Here is a 16,982-nt window from a genome sequence, read left to right as displayed (position 1 = left end):
AAGTCATGCATCCCAACCCTTCTTTTCAATTTCAAACTAAAAAGGGTGCAGGAAAACGGTGACACGACATGACATGTGTACACTCCTACTTTCATGACCCTCATCTTAGATTAGTCAAGGTACTGCTCTAACTCACCCTTGCCGGTCATACAAGATGTAGACCGCCACAGTCCATCACTCAAGCCTTTGGACGTCGTAAGTAGCCGCATATCTGTTCATAAAGTACCACAAGGCTTCGTGAATACTCACATGGCAAATGCCGCAACCTGACCTAAGAACAGAAGGTTAACTGGATTGCTATTTCATCTCATCTGTATCACGTCAGTAGACGAGCCTGTGCAATGGTATATAGGTATGTAAAGGATATAATAAACGAGATCCCATTCACGGTTGCACCGGTCCGAATTCAACCGAGTTAAACCGAGTCTCATGCATCGGCGCTATGCCAAAAATAAGGAATTCTCCGTTGAGATAGTTAGGGTCCTACGGGCATACTTCGACTTTCTTCGATGAAGTCAAGTGGTAATCTAAATGCCTAGGTAAGCAATGATCACAACGAAATGGTAGGTCAACACTTTTGAGGTCATTAATGAGAGCGATGTCTCAAGATTAATCTGCCTTTAGTAAGCTTTATACATTTGCTTCAAAGCTCGTCTTGAACTTGTATGGGGAGCACACCTAGGCAACATAGGGCTGAGTTGTCTTGGTCGACTATTTTCTACAATATTTTCCGTAAAGACTTCTAGATACCTAATTTCATCGGTTGGAATTACGAGTAGAGGGTGCATTCTGAAAATGTACAGATGATTCTACGGTTCTGAGCAAGATACACGTATTCAATTCTGGGTATGTGATCCCTATACATGAACTGATTCTAACATTGCCAATATCGCATAGTAGGAGTGATGCAAGCAATCTGTACGATATAAATATGTTCATTGAAGTGAAGTTTTGAGTGCCTGATTTATTATCATAGCTTGTTCATCCGAGCCGATATCGAAGTATCAAAGGCCATGACCTAGCGATCGTCTCACGACAATATTCTTGTCGTTATCCGCTTTCTTATACCTCCAAATTGGAGACACAGGGCTATTGGTTTGCTCCGCGGGAACTGGTGGGGGAATTCCCGTGGATGGAGCCCATGATGACGAGATTAATGACGGCCAGGTACTTGTCGTGGTAGGCGTCTGGGATGGAGACGGTGAACTGGTTGGTATAGGCGCGGTCGATCTGGAGGAAGTCGAACTTGCGCGGGCCGTGAGTGAAGACTGACTCGTCTGAGCCGTTGAGGAGAGTGGCATTAGTGTCGTTGTTGTTATTGTTGAGGGAGTAGGCGGGGGGGAAGTAGTCAAAGGGGATGATGTACTCTCCGTAACCGTCACAGTAACAGTATTCGTCCTCGTTGGCTCAGGCTGTACTATCGAAATCGCGGTTCTCGTTTTGTCGACTGTAGTTGTAGTAGATGTTGATACAACATCTGTCATTGTTATCGTTTGCACAACCGTGTCTGTAACAGTCACTGCTGTCGTCCCACTGCCATCAACATTAACAACTGAGTATGTAGCTCTCCTTCGCTCAACGATGTGGGCATCTTGTTCTGCTTCCGATATTGGTAATGCTAACGCCCGGTATGGTAGAGTGATGGTTGCTGAAAGGAAAAAGAGCGTGGTGGGGAGGTGCATGATCGTAGAGCTTCTAGTGTTCGGGTGGCAGGTAGAACGAAGTCGTTTCGTGCTCCTAGAGGAGAGGACTTTAAAATCGAAGTTTGTTTCTCATGGATATCATCAAATCACCAGGACGTAGTACTAGTCAAGCCTTTAGTCATTGAATTGCATTCATATCTCCTGGAATTTGGAATGAGAAAGGAACATTAAGAAGTCAACTTTGAACCTGTAAGTTTTATCGGCGATAAAAATAAAAAAGATGGCGGGGCAGAGGATCTTATCAAAGTGGGGCCGTCGGTGGCTGGGAGCTTATTATAAAGAGTCCTATTGGTGGATCTATCAGGAACCTTCAGATTGATCCCCCCAGCCACATGGGTTACGATAACAGCCAATCAGGCAACGTTGAATGATCCACACTGAAATTAGCTGCATATCCAAACAGAATAACCTACCGAGCACTATGCAGATGGGGTTGCAACCTTGTATACGCGACACAGACAGAGAAAGAGATACAAAATTTTAAGATATAAACATATCATGCAAGTCTTTCAAAGTTAATCTAATTAGATGCAAATCATCGTTTTAGAGAGACTCGATCATGGTCTAGCTTGTACTCAGTATACCATTTGGCCATGACACTACTTTTCCCAACAAAACAAACCCATTAGGACAGCTTGACTCAGTTTTCTTTGCTAAAATTGAAGGGCAGATCAATTTCATAGACAATGTAGTGGTCGAGCCACTTGCACCTACCACATTTGTGAGAAAGACTATTGAAAACTTTATCAGTCTCTGAGTTTCTGATAGTTACTTAAATATGTATTCTGCGGTATATAATATATTTGCCTATTAATGATTGGGAAAGGTTTCTCTATGTTGTTGTGGGCAATGATGCCATATCACGCCGGATTGTTCCTTCTGTTTGTATACTTCCACCAAGGGTAAGATACTTCTTCCTTCCCTCTATTTGTTGAACTGACATACTCTCTTCACCACAAGCACCTTGATTAATCGCATCTACTCAACCTCGCTTATTTCCTTCATCGGTGGCCAAATATCTATCAGCGCATATATCAACAAACCTAAGTGCCCCGAAATCAGTTACAGCCAAAATGGGCGATAACGGCAGTAAGCACTCATCCCTGCTACGATCTTTAGCACTATAGGTAACCCTCAGCCAAGACAAACTTGCTTTCTCAGCTACCAAAAAGAGTAGCATCAATGACGAAAATTTCAATCGTCGCCACGAAGCCCTCGCGGTCGCATCGGCAAACATAGCTCTAACCATGTTGCGACGCGGCAAATTCCTCGAACACGAGCTGGGACGTGCACTTGACCACATTCGTACCAGCAATCAATGTTTGAAAGAATTCATATCGTTGCTTGAGTCGGCTGATGAGGATCGACGGGATAGGCGGGGAGGTGCTGGCTCGTGGTTGAAGATTGCTGAGCAGGTGAAGTCTGTTGCAGAGTGGGTTGATCGATGTGCGGATGACAAGGATGAACATGATGATGCCGAGAAAGAAGTGACGACTGAGGATAAGATTGAGAAGGAGACTGGTGGTGTATCTCCTGCTACATGAGAATGGGTTGTCGTTGGAGGTACACTGTTGCTCTGAGAGCAAAATACTCATGGTATGACTAGTTTGAAAGGGAGTTTCGAAGTCATCCCGGCCTATCTTCCTATTACATTAACATGGGTGTTTGTTTTATGGTATGCAGTTAATGAAACATCGCCAAATCTTCTACTCGCACCAATCCCGATCCCATACCAGCAGCTGCCCAACCAGCACAATGCTGATTAGGATTCCAGTCAACAGCAACAACATGCTGTTCCTCGTCATATATCGTAATAGTCATCACACCATTCACAATCTTCGTTCCCTCCTTTGCATTTCGTACTAAACTCAGACTTTCCACTTCCAAGTCATCCGTAAATCGACTCGTATTAGGGGTTTGATCATCCTTCCCAGCGGCCCATTCATGCAGAAACCACCTCGCGTGAAAATGTGACTCCTTGGCATGCATAAATCTACGAAGAGGGTTAAGGCACCATATAGAACCTTCCGTACATCCCAACATGACAGATGGGTGCCAGCGACTGCCACTTGCAATGGTCGTTATCGTGCTCGGGACCTTTCCGATAGCGGTAGAAGTATAGAATCGACGAATGGATAGGCCGCGGACAAAGTCATTCTCGTCACTTGACACAAATGCTTGAAAATGAGGGTAGTAGGATATCTGCATTGTTCCTAGACGTTGTCTTTGTGTATCTACTACGTCCTTGATCGGGTCGAGTAGAGAGGTAAGCCTTGTATTTCCGTCCATTGATACCGTAGATATGAGATGTGGATGTTGAGGATATGCCGTTTCGATGTTGGTGATATATGTTGAGTGAATGGGAATATACATATAAGGAACAGGCTCGTCTTCCTGTCCACGGGAGCTTGGTGTAGTCTGATACGTTGCGATATTGTATACAGCGACCCAGCCGTTCGCGCAGCCAATTGCTATATCGGTAGGTGATAGCCAGGCCATACAACTTGAGATGGTAGGCGAGGGTATAGCAGTGAATGCGGCGGAGTTGACCTGGACTAACATCCATAAGAATCAGTATGATACAGTCTATTCTTACTGAAATTTGTGGAACTTACGATACTCTGTGGTTTCCGCATCTCTGTCCACCTTGACATCAATAATTCTGGTTCGACCATCTGAAAAAACACAGGCTAGCAACCCCAAGTCATGTCTGCGACTATCAATGTCCTTGTCACGTTGTCTTCGAGGAAATGGACACCAACGAATCTTTCTTATGTTCCCAAATTCCATACACAGAACTTGCTGTAACTTTGGCCTGCTATTAATGTCTACCGTCTTGATGATACCGTCCCTCCGCTCCTCAGTATTAAAGGACCAAATTTGTATGGCTCCTGGATACGGTGGAGAAACAGAGAAAGCGCGAGATGCAACAGGCGGTTCAGGAGGATCATGCTGCATCTCTTGTTCAGGGCTGATTGGCACTGACACTGCAAGATATTGTGTCAATCCATCTTGATTCGGGGCCCAACCCAACGCCTGCACTTTTCCGGAGAGATTCAATATCCATCCATACCGATTTTTTCGTCTTTGACCTGTTTGAGCTCCGGAAGATTCGTCTTCAATTGCTTCAATCACACGTGGAGAGTGGAGATCTTCTGACACTTTTTTAGGTCGCCCCTTGCCCTTCTTCGTGGCGTCAACCGTATTACCAGTCTTATGCGTTTCATCGCGATATTTCCATGCATCTCCAAAATTTAGCGACTCATATTGACGCAAATGAGCCGTCGCTAAATTTTCGCTTGGTCCGTATATGATCTTGTGGCTGGTTTTGCGTGGTTTATATAGAAACTTCTGCTCCACTCGCTGCCTATCAATCCTTTCCACTCGCTGTCTCTTTCTGAACCTAGATCCATGATCAGCATCATAATACCAATCCCATGCTTCAGTAGCTTCACGCTCGAGTTCTTCAGCCGATATTCCATGTGTCGCTCCAGGGCCGTATTCATCAGCACTGGGCACCCTTTCTAACGACGCTCTTGTAGGAAATGTAGCATCGATCCCCAGAGACCACTGCGTTCTCGCTGCTGTTGCTGCAAGAAGATCGCGATTATCCACACCAAACGATAGCTTAATATGCATTGATTTCCCAACATGTTCGGACGGGTTATACGCGCCACGAGTATGGGTATCATTCGGCTTGAAGAGAGTTGACCCATCGTCTCTTCTAAGCCTAGCAGTGTTACTGGTAGGGGTGCGACTACCACGACTACCAGCAATCGACAACTTTGAGAGCTTAGCAGCAGGTGTAACGTCAGCGCCACCGCCACCATTGATATCCCCGGCGGCTTCATCTTTGAGATCGTCGTCAGCTTCTTCTTCTTCTTCTTCTTCATCCTCCTCCTTCAAATACTCCTCTTCAGCCGAAGCTGCGGCTGCATCTTCTTCATTGAACTCGTCATCTGACTCATCTCTCCGACGTTTCCTCGATTTATCCGGTGGTTCTTTGGGTGAAGTTGATTCTCCGGGTCCTTCGTCATCCTCCAATCCGATTGCTTCAAATGCATCTTCTGTATAACTTTTGCGGGTAGCGCCGCGGCGTGTTGATCTCCGTGGTGGCATAGTCAACTAGGCTGAATTAACGTGCGCATTGACCATGAAATTAATTTTATGCGTTTGCTCGCTTCTATACGCTTGTCGAATTGTCATTAGTATTCAAAATGGATGTACGAAAGAAGATGGTTCGCGAGGGATGATGAATTTGGTTAGCGTACAGGATCCACTACGTATAGTAACGGTTTTCGTGATGTATTCTCCAATATCGTGTAATATATCGGTATTTTATTAGCTAATCACCGATCAACAATGACAAACAACAGTCATGACAGATTTTGAGATACCAGCATGGTGGCTATATGCGAGCAGATACATAAACACAGGTTCTACTAGAGATTACCGCGGTGCATATCCCATCCCCTTTCTCCACCATGCCAGAACTCCTCGTCTCTCCATAATCATCGCAAACTCCTTCATCGACTCAATCTCTCTCAACCCAGGTTCAACAGAAACCTCTCGGCTTTTCTTCTCATGGCCCTCTCCTTGATTCTCAATTACTAGATGAGCTGGCCTCGCAACCAACTGATAATTCTTATATCGTAGTCTCTGCACCGTATTTACCCAAGCAGAAACATCTTCTTTCCTTGAGGCCTCAACGTACATCACACCGGGACTACCATTAGTTCGGAGGAGGGTGTAGCAGTTATATGCATCTGCAGCTTTGCGAAGAGTGGCTATCTTTTTGCGGGAGGTGATGTGGTGTGTGCGAATGAGCGCATTGAATAAGTTCATTCATTCCAATGCCTTTGATGCTTTCCAGGAAATGATGTCGGGGAGATTTTGCAAATGCACCTTCTGGCGGTCGGGTAGGATACAAGGAATAGCTAGATGAGAAGGTGAATTTCTTAAAATGACCAGAATAACCTGGATAATATAGACTGTCTCAAAAGGTAATCAGATTCTTGTTATAGGTGAGTGTTGGTGCTTCAACATTGATCCTGACAGTCTCGGTCCGACTCCTTGCCGAAGTCATCTGCTTAGGCAAAATAGCCGCAAAACTTCGAAAAAACGTTAACGAGTAGCTACTGTATATTCATTTGATACATGACATAAGAAAGATATTACACGTATAACTATTAACTACTGCCTCGCCTCCGTCACAACACCCTCATAATCCCTCGATCGAATATACTCAAGTGTACGCTGGAAATGACGTTTCGGATTCTCGAGACTGGGATTCGCTTCTCCTTCATTACTTTGTAGGTTCGAGTGTATCAACTCAATCAACCCGTTCAAGTACTTCGTCGTCACAGTCTCATTTTGCTGATCGAAATAGTAAACGTATCTGTTGAGGATTTCCACAAAGAGTTCCACGGAAACAGCAGTGTCCATACATGCATCTGCAACGCGAAGAGCACGTTGCAGACATTCGAGGACACGTTTCCCATCGCGGTAGAGCTATACTATTCGTAAGCTTTGATTCATTCCAATCGTTTCAAAAGTACGTACCGTTTTTGGATCTTCTTCCCTCTGAGAATTTTCCACCACCCACCACAAATGACTGGCCAGATAGACAGCTCGGCATTGATCCGGCTTCTTCAGCAGTTTGCTTCCATGCAATGCCACTTTCGTAATCAGAGTATCATAATTCTCCTTCGAGAAGCCTCTGGAGTTGTGAAGAGCACTAGCAATGATGCAGACAGCTTGGAACTGTGCTCGAGAATCACTGATAGCATCCTCGTAGATAGTGAAAGCTTGTGCAAAGAACTCATAGCTAACTTCCTCAAAACCGGTTTGGTCAGCAACTTCGCCACACATTATAAACAGGCGCAAGGACAAGTCGGCGCATCCAGGACTATTGACTCGCTGGTAGAGATTGCTGATACATGAGTGCATGAACCGGTGTAATGTTGAGGACTGAGATTGCCAGTTATCGTCGTAGTGTTCTCGAGATTTAAGCTGCCGAGCCAAACGCAGCGAGACTGTAATTATCGCAGGAGTTGTGTATCTAACCCGTTCATTTCCTTCTGCATAAGCAGTCCTGATTGCTTGCAAAAGCTTTTGACATGTCAGCAAACAACTCTCTTTCTTGAAAAAACTAAAAGTACCTTGAGTTGTGTATCATTGTCTGGTCCTTTGATAAGATGCACCAATCGTGCCAACCACCCTTGTTCCTCGATTGTCTCGTCCGTCTCACCTCGTCGCTGGGGATGAACACCGGGATATCCTGCAGGATGAGGTGCTCCCTCTTTGATCAAAACTTTAAGAACTTGAAGAATTCTATCCAGGTTCTCTGAGCTTGTGATAGGAGTTTTGTTCGTGAGTATATTCTTAATGACTTCTGTTGCAACAGCTCTACGTGTAGGATATGACTGAGAAGTCAGGAGTGGGACGTAGTGAGGCAATGCAAGGGCTGTGAATATTGAAACGTATAGCCGAACCGGAGCGAGAAGTAAATTCAGCAAATTTTGCTGGGCTGGCGCCGAGTGTAAATCAGCCTGATCCGCATGTTCAGCCACTTTCTGAGATGCATAATCTAATACTTGATCAACATATTCGAGTTTCTCTGGATAGATGTTCCTGCAACCTCGTGTTAACCATATTGAAAGGGTAGACAAAGGTAGACTGCAAAAGAAGCTTAACTTACAGAGCAAGGTTAATTAGAGACACCAGCAGGGCGATTGTGTCTTGAATGGGCAAACCTCTCGATTTGATCAGGTTCACAACTTGCTCGTAGAAAGTTTCGAAGAGCTTGGTCTCCACCGGTACTTCAACTCCATTGGTGTCTTGCTCTTCAGGCGATTTGCTGCTTTCCGGTGCAGCAGTCGGTTCCTCGGATACAGCACCATTCTCCTGGGTCTGTTCTACCCTGGGTCTCTCGGGCTTCTTCTCCTCCGCTAACTTGAAGTTCTCTAGCAGTTTTGCAACTGCTTCCTCTTCTTGTTCCTTTTTCTTTGACGGATCGTCTGTCTGGTCTGTATCCTTAATGGCATACGAAGAGAGTCGATCCATGAGACCGATAACTATCTTCTTCATATCAACATACGGATTCAGGCGAGCAATATTTGAGAGTAATAGATCCAAAGTGTGAAGGTGATATTCGTCCGGGAAGACCTTTGTGATAACTTTCCACATGTCAATAACTTTCTTGCAGGGAACCAGCGAATGAGATTTCCGTTATGCTTACCTTCCAGTAAATATTCCTGCGCCAACACATCCCGGCATTGAACAACTTGCTCCAACAAAGGCGGCAAGATGGTGTTTTTGTAGGTTTCCAAATCCACCAATTGGCTCAATCTAACAATATTGCTTCCCACGAGCAGTTCCAACTCCTTTCGTTCTTGCATTCTCTTCTCACGCTCCCGAGAATGGCCCTGGTGCTGTAACCGAACCCAAAGCTTATTCATTTCGACGAAGTTGGTCAACACAAAACTGATCGAGTCTTGGATATTCCCTTGTGGACCGTCACCAGTACCTTCCGGTAGATGATCTCTTGCCTGGCCTGATAGGTAATATCTCAGGAATAATCCGCGAACGGGGTGCTGAACACCACGACTCATTTCCATCATATCCTTCATGATCTCCTTGACGGGGGCATCTTCAATTGACATATAGACTGTTCCCACAGTGATCATAAGATACAGACGTGGTATTATGTTACCGGCGTACTGGACCAGTTCGTACAGGTCCGCGAGGTGGTTGACCGGATGGCTTTCGCGCAGATAGACGGAGAGATGTCGCAATGCATCAAAAACGGCCATGTATAACTCATAGTATTGTTTTGGTCCCAGACTTGACGTGCGTAGCTCTGATACAAACGTCGATCTGCATTAACCAATTGACATGTCAGTAAAATCAGACTCAGGAACAAGCAATCATGAGAGTAGCAAAAAGCGGCTGCCTGAGTAGCCTCGACGCATGAAAAGACCGGAACACATACGCGCATTTCAAAGCGTCCATGAGCTTGCCAGGTGTTTCGAGGCATTTTCGCATCATATGCGACTGTTGTCGTACCACTCCCAGAGCCTCTTCAAGAAGCCGGCCCTGGTCTTCGGCGGGGGTGGGCGTGGTAGACATGCTGGGGGCTTGCGTGCAGTCCGCACACGAATAGCGCACCGATGGGATTTAGCAAGGAACGACGGTGAATCAATGAGAAATTAACTGGCTCTTTGTAATGCGAGTCCAGGAAGTACCGCATTCGGTATTCGTAAAAGAAGAGCAAGAATTGGGGTTGTGGAGGTGGTGATGTTGATTGATCTGGAGTCAGGAAGGAGCACGAGCTGTCCGCCGTTGGGTATCCGCTCAGCCACTCACAAGCAGCCGCGCTAGTCTCTCCACGGTGATGCAATCTCTCGACTTCATCAATTTCTTATAAATGGCTAAGTAAGCTATAAACCCTACAGTCTATGGGAGGACATCAAAATATAGATGATATGGAGACAGGCTTCGTAGAACAGCTTGCCCCATGACGCTTCCTTCGTTGGTAATTCCGCCCAGTCAAAACTACCTATGGTAGCTACCTACAATACAAAAATACCACGAGCCCGTAGTCGGGCTTGTTCGAGGAGCAAAACTGAAATAGAACAGCATCGATAATGGAAAGAAAAAAGACGTACACAAACAGGTGAAAAAAGCATGATCCCACTCAAATAAGAAACCTTTGAAAAGAAAAGAACTCCACAAAGCTGATGGCATGGTGCTGCGTTAAGAAACAAAACAGAAAAGGAAGTTGTGGAATGCATTGTACCACTAGACATCCAAGAAAGGCCCTAGAAGAAGAGAAGAAAAGGGAGAAAGAGATATGATAAAAACAATCGTAAACCCAAAAGCATGGGGTACCCCGAAAACCCAGGAAGATAGGACGGACGTGAAACATGACGCCTGGATGCTTTTCGCGAGTTGGCGCTCGCCTGCGAATGCGAGGAGATGAAGAACTGGGAAGAAGGAAGCGGTTGACTAGAAAGTCGTTGGAGATGAGTACTGTCGGACACCAGGTGCTGCCCCAACCCCGCCAAAAGGGGCTGGCAGGCTGTGAGCAGGGACAGGACTTCCAATGTCTCCGGGAACAAAACTACCACGATGACTAGACATAGGGCTGGCACTGTCTGGCTCGAACTTGACATAACGAGCGCCCTTTCCATCCTCTTTGATGATGAACGTTCCACCTCCGTTTTGTGAGTTACCTTCTGTATCACAGATGTCCATTATTTCGTTCAGTGTAATGGGTGGATCATTGAGTGAATTCAGCTGTTCGACTTGACGGAGAAGACGATTGACTTCATAGAACCCAGGAGCGAATTTCGCAGGGCTCATGGAGCTTAGATGCTTGATTGCCTGGATGACGAGCAACCGAATAGCCACAGGTCGAGATGTACGATTGCCGAAGGGTCGGTTAGGCCAAGAGACACCTGATCTAATATTAGCATATGCATGTAACATGGGTTCCCAGAGAAACTCACCTGCCGCGTTCCAAGATGTTGGGAACGGCACTCCAAATGGACTCTGAGTTGCCCAGTTGCTGCTTCCCTGGCCAGAAAAGCTAGGGTGTTTTGCAGCTGGAGAATAAATGTTAGTGCAACTACTCAATTATAGGATAGACCGGAGGCAAGGATACTCACAACTTAATGGGTCTGGAAAGGGTGGTGCACCGAAGCTCGCACGAGATAGCCCGAATCCACTTGGAACTGGAGCCCCTGGAAGGGACTGTGAGAGGGTCGTGGAGAACGGTATATCTGAGTCATCGAGCAACGCGCTACTACCCAACTGAGCACTCAAATCATCGACATCTGAGTCGTGTATCCGCCCATCTCCCTTCTGAGGGCTCGAGGGCCGCTTAATTGGTGTTGGGCGAGAGATTGGGGCATTCACAGCTTGGCCATCAACGGGTGGTCTATCGAACGATCCTGACGCTTGACGAGAGTGTGCGGTAGGTCTTCCTGTGGGTGGAACGGATGAAATCACGCCAGGTCCAGGTACTTGACCGCCAAACGCCAGATTGTGGCCTGGATCAAGAGGAGGGAACCCGCGATTGGGGATTGGCATTGGGCGAGTACCGCCAATTCCTGGAGGTAAGAGAACCCCATTTGGTGTGGCGAAGCCTCTGTACTGGCTACCAACAGGCCCAGAATGAGGAGGATACATTGTCATGTTCTCGTTGCCAACAGGACGCGTCGCTATTCCAGGCATTCCAGGAGGAGGGTGAGCTGGCAGCCCGTTGACAGGTGGATAACCCATAGTATGAGACCTAGTGGCGCTACTCAAGGGTGATAGAGGTGCTGAAGGCTGAGGGTGATGCAGGATAGGCTGTTGGGAGAGACCAAGCTTGCCTGATGAGCTGAGAGGCGTACTTGATGGCTGCGATAAGTGCAAGCTCTGCGGCGATACTGAGGAAAGAGGTTCAGGACCGCTCGTTGTTTGAGACCTTGGAGATGACGCGTGTGATCCTTGCTGCGAGGGTTGACGTGGACGAGCAGGAGTTGAGGCCTTGTGGACGATAGGTGTCGCGACTTGGAAATGCGGGGAACTGGCGACGGGCGCGGCTTGAGGACTTTGGAATCCAGGAGGGACGAATCCAGTACCCGAGGTCGGTTGTGATACTCGCTTGGGAGGCAGCACAGACTGTGAAGACTGTGATTGACTGTTCTCTTTGGCCGTTTGCTCTATGATGCGCATGGCTTGCTCTTCACGTTGCTTGCGCTCCTGCTCCTCTTTGGCTTTCTTATCCCTTAGTTCCTTTTCCTTAGCTTCACGCTCCTCTCGCTCTTTTCTCTTAGCTTCTTCACGCTTCTTTCGTTCGCGCTCCTTCTGTTCCTTTTGTTTGCGCTCAATCTCAGCTTGGCGTTCACGTTCTTCTTGGAGCCGTTTCTGCTTCTCAGCTTCCTTGCGCAAACGCTCCTCTTCTTGGGCTTTCTTCTCGGCCTCTTTCTTCTTTCGCAGCTCTTCTTTCTTGCGCTTCTGTTCCTCCAGCTTCTTCGCTTCGAGTGCACGAGCTGCTGCTTCTTCGGCAGCTTTTTCGGCATCCTTTCGAGCTTTCTCCTCCTCGCGGGCTTGTTTCTGCTGCTTCTTCCTATCTTTCTTCTTTTGCGCCTCGCGAGCTTTCTTTGCTGACCGTTGTTCGTTCAGGGTTTGCTCTTCCATCAATTCCTGTAGGAGCAATTCTTGTCGTTGCTGCGCGACTTTCTCTCGATATGCGGTTAACACTCGTTGTTCGAACATTCGAGCAGCAAATATTTGAAACATTCGCCTTCCTTCTTCCATACGTTGTTCCTCGGTCATCGTATCCTTCACAGGTCAAAGTTAGTAGAGTTCTTCTTTTCCCCAGCATACCCAACCTTGTGACTAACCATTTCATCGTCCTCGTAGTCTTCTTCCTCCTGACTGTCATAATCCTCCTCTTCTTCGTCATCATAATCGTCTTCATCCAGGGGGCCGTGGTTATGTCCTGCGTGGTAAGATTGATGTGCAGCTACCATTCCATATTGCGTGTCTTCCTCGCGCTGCATTCGGCGCTCGGCTAGTTGTTCCATCATATCAATGAAATGTTTCCCGTCATTCTTTAGCAGGTCATCGGCGACAGTTAATATACCATCTAGGCGAGAGTTAGATATCAAAAAGGCCTTTGGACAAGACTTGACAGTATGAACAAACCTTTTACCGTGAGACTATTTCCAAAGGCGAAGAAATCGGCTCGCTCCCCGTGGCTATCGTCGTCCAATTCATCATCGCTATATGGCTCTTCTTCATCGTCCTCTTCATCATACTCGTCTTCTAAGTCGTCTTCGTCTTCGGGTATCTCGTGCACTCGGCCGTGATGGGAGTGGTGATGATGGTGATGATGACCATGGTCGTGGTCATGATTATGGTCATGGTCATGGTGATCGTGGTCGTGATGATCGTGGTGATCATGGTGATGATCATGATGATGATCATGAATATGCGAATGCGAATGAGGGTGGGCGTGGGAGTGAGGATGAGAATGCGTATGCCGATGTGTATGACGGCTAAACGAATGAAGATTATGATGGTACAGTCGTGGCGGAGGAACGATAGGAGCACCATTCTCGAAAGTGCCCTGGTTGTTATTGGCGTATTGTTCGAGTTCCTCATAGTATGCATCGTACAATACCTCTAGCTCCTCTTCAATCGCCGTCCGCTTCCGCCCACAAACGGTGCAACTACACGAATGCTTTTGCTGCTCCTTCATCTTCTTCAACACGGCATCCTTTTCCACCTTGACCAAAGCCCTTCGTTCGTCCTCGCCAAGCTCAAGCCAAAATTTCTTGATGTTCTCACGCTCCTCTTGAGTAGATGTATTCCATATGCGATCCTTGGGCTTTTTGATCGATTGACTGCTTGACGTAGGTTGTGGGGGTTGTGGCCGACCTGTCGTCGCAGACGGTGCAGAAAGAGACGTAGAACTTTCCTCGGCCAGTTTCTGAGTAGCGGACGTAGTCTTGGATTTCTTCTTCTTCTTTGATTTGGAGGTCTTTGTCATCCCGTTGCCATTCGTTATGAGCCTAGAATGGTTAATATCCTCGTCATCGTCGATATCATCATGATCATAGACCTCCCCATCGTCAGCGTCGGACTGGTCCTTGTTGTTATACTGCGCCTGATCTGATGCATTCGTCAAGTGCTCCGCAGTGTGATCTTGTTGCTCAGCTGCAAGTCGAGCTGCCTGCTTCTGTCGCCTCTTCTGCTTCTTACGATTCACTGGAGGCGCCATGGTATCTGATTCTGGTCTACTGCTATTCTCGCTCGCCGACCGATTTAGTTGTGTAGGAACCGAGGCTGGTGTGCTTCGTACAGTTGATGGTTGCTTTGTTTTCGTACTCGCTAGGACGTGGGCGGTAACTGGTGGTCGGTGAAGGGCAGCAGACATGCCGCTTTCTCTGATATGCAATTAATCCTGGTCCGCAGTGTCTTGATACACGAAAAGAGGAGCTAATTCCTTCCCAAAAATTGTTCTCGAACAAGTATAGATACCTTCTCGAGTACAAATTGTATGTAAGAAAGCGTCGACTGTAGTTGGTGAGGTGACGATGTAACAAAGGGTTCGGTGGTGGAGGGGAAGATTCTCCAAGCCGCGGGTGGGTTGCGGATAAAAACAGCCAGTCTCGAAAGGGCTGGCGATGAGATTGAGAAGAATGACTGTTTGTCAAAACCTGCTCATCACGACAAAGTAATTTTGAAGCAAGAAAAGGAAGCAGGACTGACAACACCCCTTCTGTGAATTCTTGAGAAAGACACAGGGCAGAGAGACGAACGGAGAAGACCAAACGGGATGGTTGGTTTGGCGCGGGCCCTGACCTTCCTGACTTTCTGATTGGCCCAAGTGCCGCCCGCGGTAAAACCAAATCGACAAGTACCTTGATGCGTCCTTTCACGTTGTATGCTCCTACAGACTGCAAATACATGTAGAAAAGACATGTATGCTCAAATATGGGACAACCTGTGTTCAATCGGATATCAAATGCATACTAGCTAGCTGACTGTGGGCTCTCTCGTATAGTAGGAAATGGCTTCAACGGACAGAAAGACTTATCGGATCTAATCCAATAGACTAGAAGCCAATTTGATTGAGAGATAGAATGCACTTTCAATACTATAATTTAATCTAGTTAATACTGGTTTCTAGAATGCTCTTTTGCACCTATAAGTACTGAAGCAACGGAGATTCGTAGACTTGTTTCGCTATAGCCGGGATCTGCTGTATGGGAATGTCGTGGAGTGGAAGGTGCTTTAGTGCACCACCAAGGCGCCTTTCGTTATAACGAGGTATAACTGTATGACTAACCATTGCTTACCGCAAGGCGGTGGCAGAAGACGTCGCTAAGCTGAATACAGAATAGCCTACCCGGGACCCCACGGAACTCTAACGCTAGATTTTAGACTGTATGGGATAATTCTCCAGATAATCCCTCTAGAAGAGCTCGGGGATGAGGTGCCAAGTGATGCAGAGGTGGCAATCCCTCTGCTTGTCATATGGGCAAAGCCTGCAATGTCCGGCTCTCGATGCTCTGAAGGATAGGAAAACGATTGAGAGCTGATTTACGACTCCTGAAGGTCATCGCATCATGGTAGCGACAACTTCAAAAACCAGTGAATGAATTTCCATTGCGAGGTTCTATTTAGGCAACAATCGGCGTATCATCGTGACATTACCTACTCAACGCCGGGGTTATTTAAACAGCCTCAGAGACCCTCATATGGATAGCATGATCACCCCCTTTCTACGCAACGGGGCCGTCGTTTTCCTGCTGTTTGATTTGCCGCATGGACCTCGGTGCTATCGTGACCCAGGACCTGCGAAGCATACAATGCTTTGATGCAGCAGAGTTTGAGGTGTGAGTCTTCGCCGGAGGGAAATATCATCAAGACTCGCGTGGTCTATGCAGGCAAGGCAAGCACTCTGCTTGTACTTCTTCGAGCTGGGTTGTCATAACGCATATCTAACATATACAGTCTGGTCGAGCAAAGATTTAGGATCTCCGGTATTGACAATATGATGTAAAATCTGACTACAACGCTCCTGCAAAGGATCCCAACAAAGCCGTGGTTCAGCCTATATATATGGAAAACCATGACACCAGTAATTGCTATGTTTTACGGCGTCGACAATTACCATTGGTGGGCAAGTCTTCGCAAAAGATCGTCCGCATTGATACATATTGCTTCTCGGGATGCTGGAGATTAGCCCAAAGGGAGCTGGGTCCTTCTATCCAAAGCAGACATTTGGTGCTCTTTACTCCATTTCTTTGGAAACTTTTACTTGAAAATGTCACCGCATCCATTATCCCTGGGCTACTGATATGTCAAGTGATGCGCCAGATCTATGGAAAATTGACAGAATCCAAGCCATCATTACTCGCGCCTGCAGGGACAGACCGAAACGGAAAGCAACAGGAGCTACCCGTCGGGAGGAACATTTTTCTCAAGCTTTATGTCTCAAAGGGTTGTCAGATTTGCCCGTTTGAGCTTTTATATCTGATAATTGATCACCTGACCTGTAAAGAGGTCTAATCTTGGAGACTTTCCTTCGAGAAGTCACTGATGAAACCTTTTGATATCTGCGTGTTGTTTGGGATGTTGTAGAGTTGGATGAAGCTGCGTTGCCTCAGAATGCCGATTGGCGATATCTATGCACGAGATTGGAGTTTCGCAGCACCTCATCTGATTTTATGGGCCACCACAATGTTTGCAAGTTCTACGTGATGAAATCAAGCC

General features: G+C 46.8%; 5 protein-coding genes across 5 annotated transcripts, besides 2 other annotated features; 1 reads left to right on the top strand and 4 right to left on the bottom strand.

Moving 5' to 3' along the window:
• Positions 1-1,089: 1,089 nt before the first annotated feature.
• Positions 1,090-1,858, bottom strand: TSTA_028460 (uncharacterized protein; the record flags this gene model as incomplete). The annotated part of the gene is made up of 2 exons (XM_002479947.1): positions 1,521-1,858; positions 1,090-1,398 (listed from the first exon to the last, which is right to left on the bottom strand). The coding sequence occupies exons 1-2, from the start codon at positions 1,680-1,682 to the stop codon at positions 1,090-1,092; spliced, it is 471 nt and encodes a 156-aa protein (XP_002479992.1). The 5' UTR covers positions 1,683-1,858.
• Positions 1,859-2,641: 783 nt separating this feature from the next.
• On the top strand, positions 2,642-3,247 carry TSTA_028450 (uncharacterized protein; the record flags this gene model as incomplete). Its single annotated transcript, XM_002479946.1, has 2 exons — positions 2,642-2,792; positions 2,847-3,247. Exons 1-2 carry the CDS (start codon positions 2,777-2,779, stop codon positions 3,245-3,247), a joined length of 417 nt encoding a protein of 138 aa, XP_002479991.1. The 5' UTR covers positions 2,642-2,776.
• Positions 3,248-3,386: 139 nt separating this feature from the next.
• On the bottom strand, positions 3,387-5,822 carry TSTA_028440 (transcription factor TFIIIC complex subunit Tfc6, putative; the record flags this gene model as incomplete). The annotated part of the gene is made up of 2 exons (XM_002479945.1): positions 3,387-4,258; positions 4,319-5,822. The coding sequence occupies 2 exons, from the start codon at positions 5,820-5,822 to the stop codon at positions 3,387-3,389; spliced, it is 2,376 nt and encodes a 791-aa protein (XP_002479990.1).
• Positions 5,573-5,603: a microsatellite.
• Positions 5,823-6,804: 982 nt separating the features above from the next.
• On the bottom strand, positions 6,805-9,833 carry TSTA_028430 (vacuolar sorting protein 35; the record flags this gene model as incomplete). The annotated part of the gene is made up of 6 exons (XM_002479944.1): positions 6,805-7,214; positions 7,266-7,814; positions 7,865-8,336; positions 8,404-8,881; positions 8,944-9,581; positions 9,697-9,833. 6 exons carry the CDS (start codon positions 9,831-9,833, stop codon positions 6,897-6,899), a joined length of 2,592 nt encoding a protein of 863 aa, XP_002479989.1. The 3' UTR covers positions 6,805-6,896.
• Positions 9,834-10,217: 384 nt separating this feature from the next.
• Positions 10,218-14,637, bottom strand: TSTA_028420 (stress response protein Nst1, putative; the record flags this gene model as incomplete). Its single annotated transcript, XM_002479943.1, has 5 exons — positions 10,218-11,164; positions 11,216-11,311; positions 11,375-13,037; positions 13,100-13,344; positions 13,404-14,637. The coding sequence occupies 5 exons, from the start codon at positions 14,635-14,637 to the stop codon at positions 10,713-10,715; spliced, it is 3,690 nt and encodes a 1,229-aa protein (XP_002479988.1). The 3' UTR covers positions 10,218-10,712.
• Positions 13,564-13,682: a microsatellite.
• Positions 14,638-16,982: the final 2,345 nt, after the last annotated feature.

This window comes from Talaromyces stipitatus, genomic scaffold (assembly GCF_000003125.1).
Source record: "Talaromyces stipitatus ATCC 10500 scf_1105507295541 genomic scaffold, whole genome shotgun sequence".
Lineage (NCBI taxonomy): Eukaryota > Fungi > Ascomycota > Eurotiomycetes > Eurotiales > Trichocomaceae > Talaromyces > Talaromyces stipitatus.
This window is presented reverse-complemented; position numbering and strand designations above follow the sequence as displayed.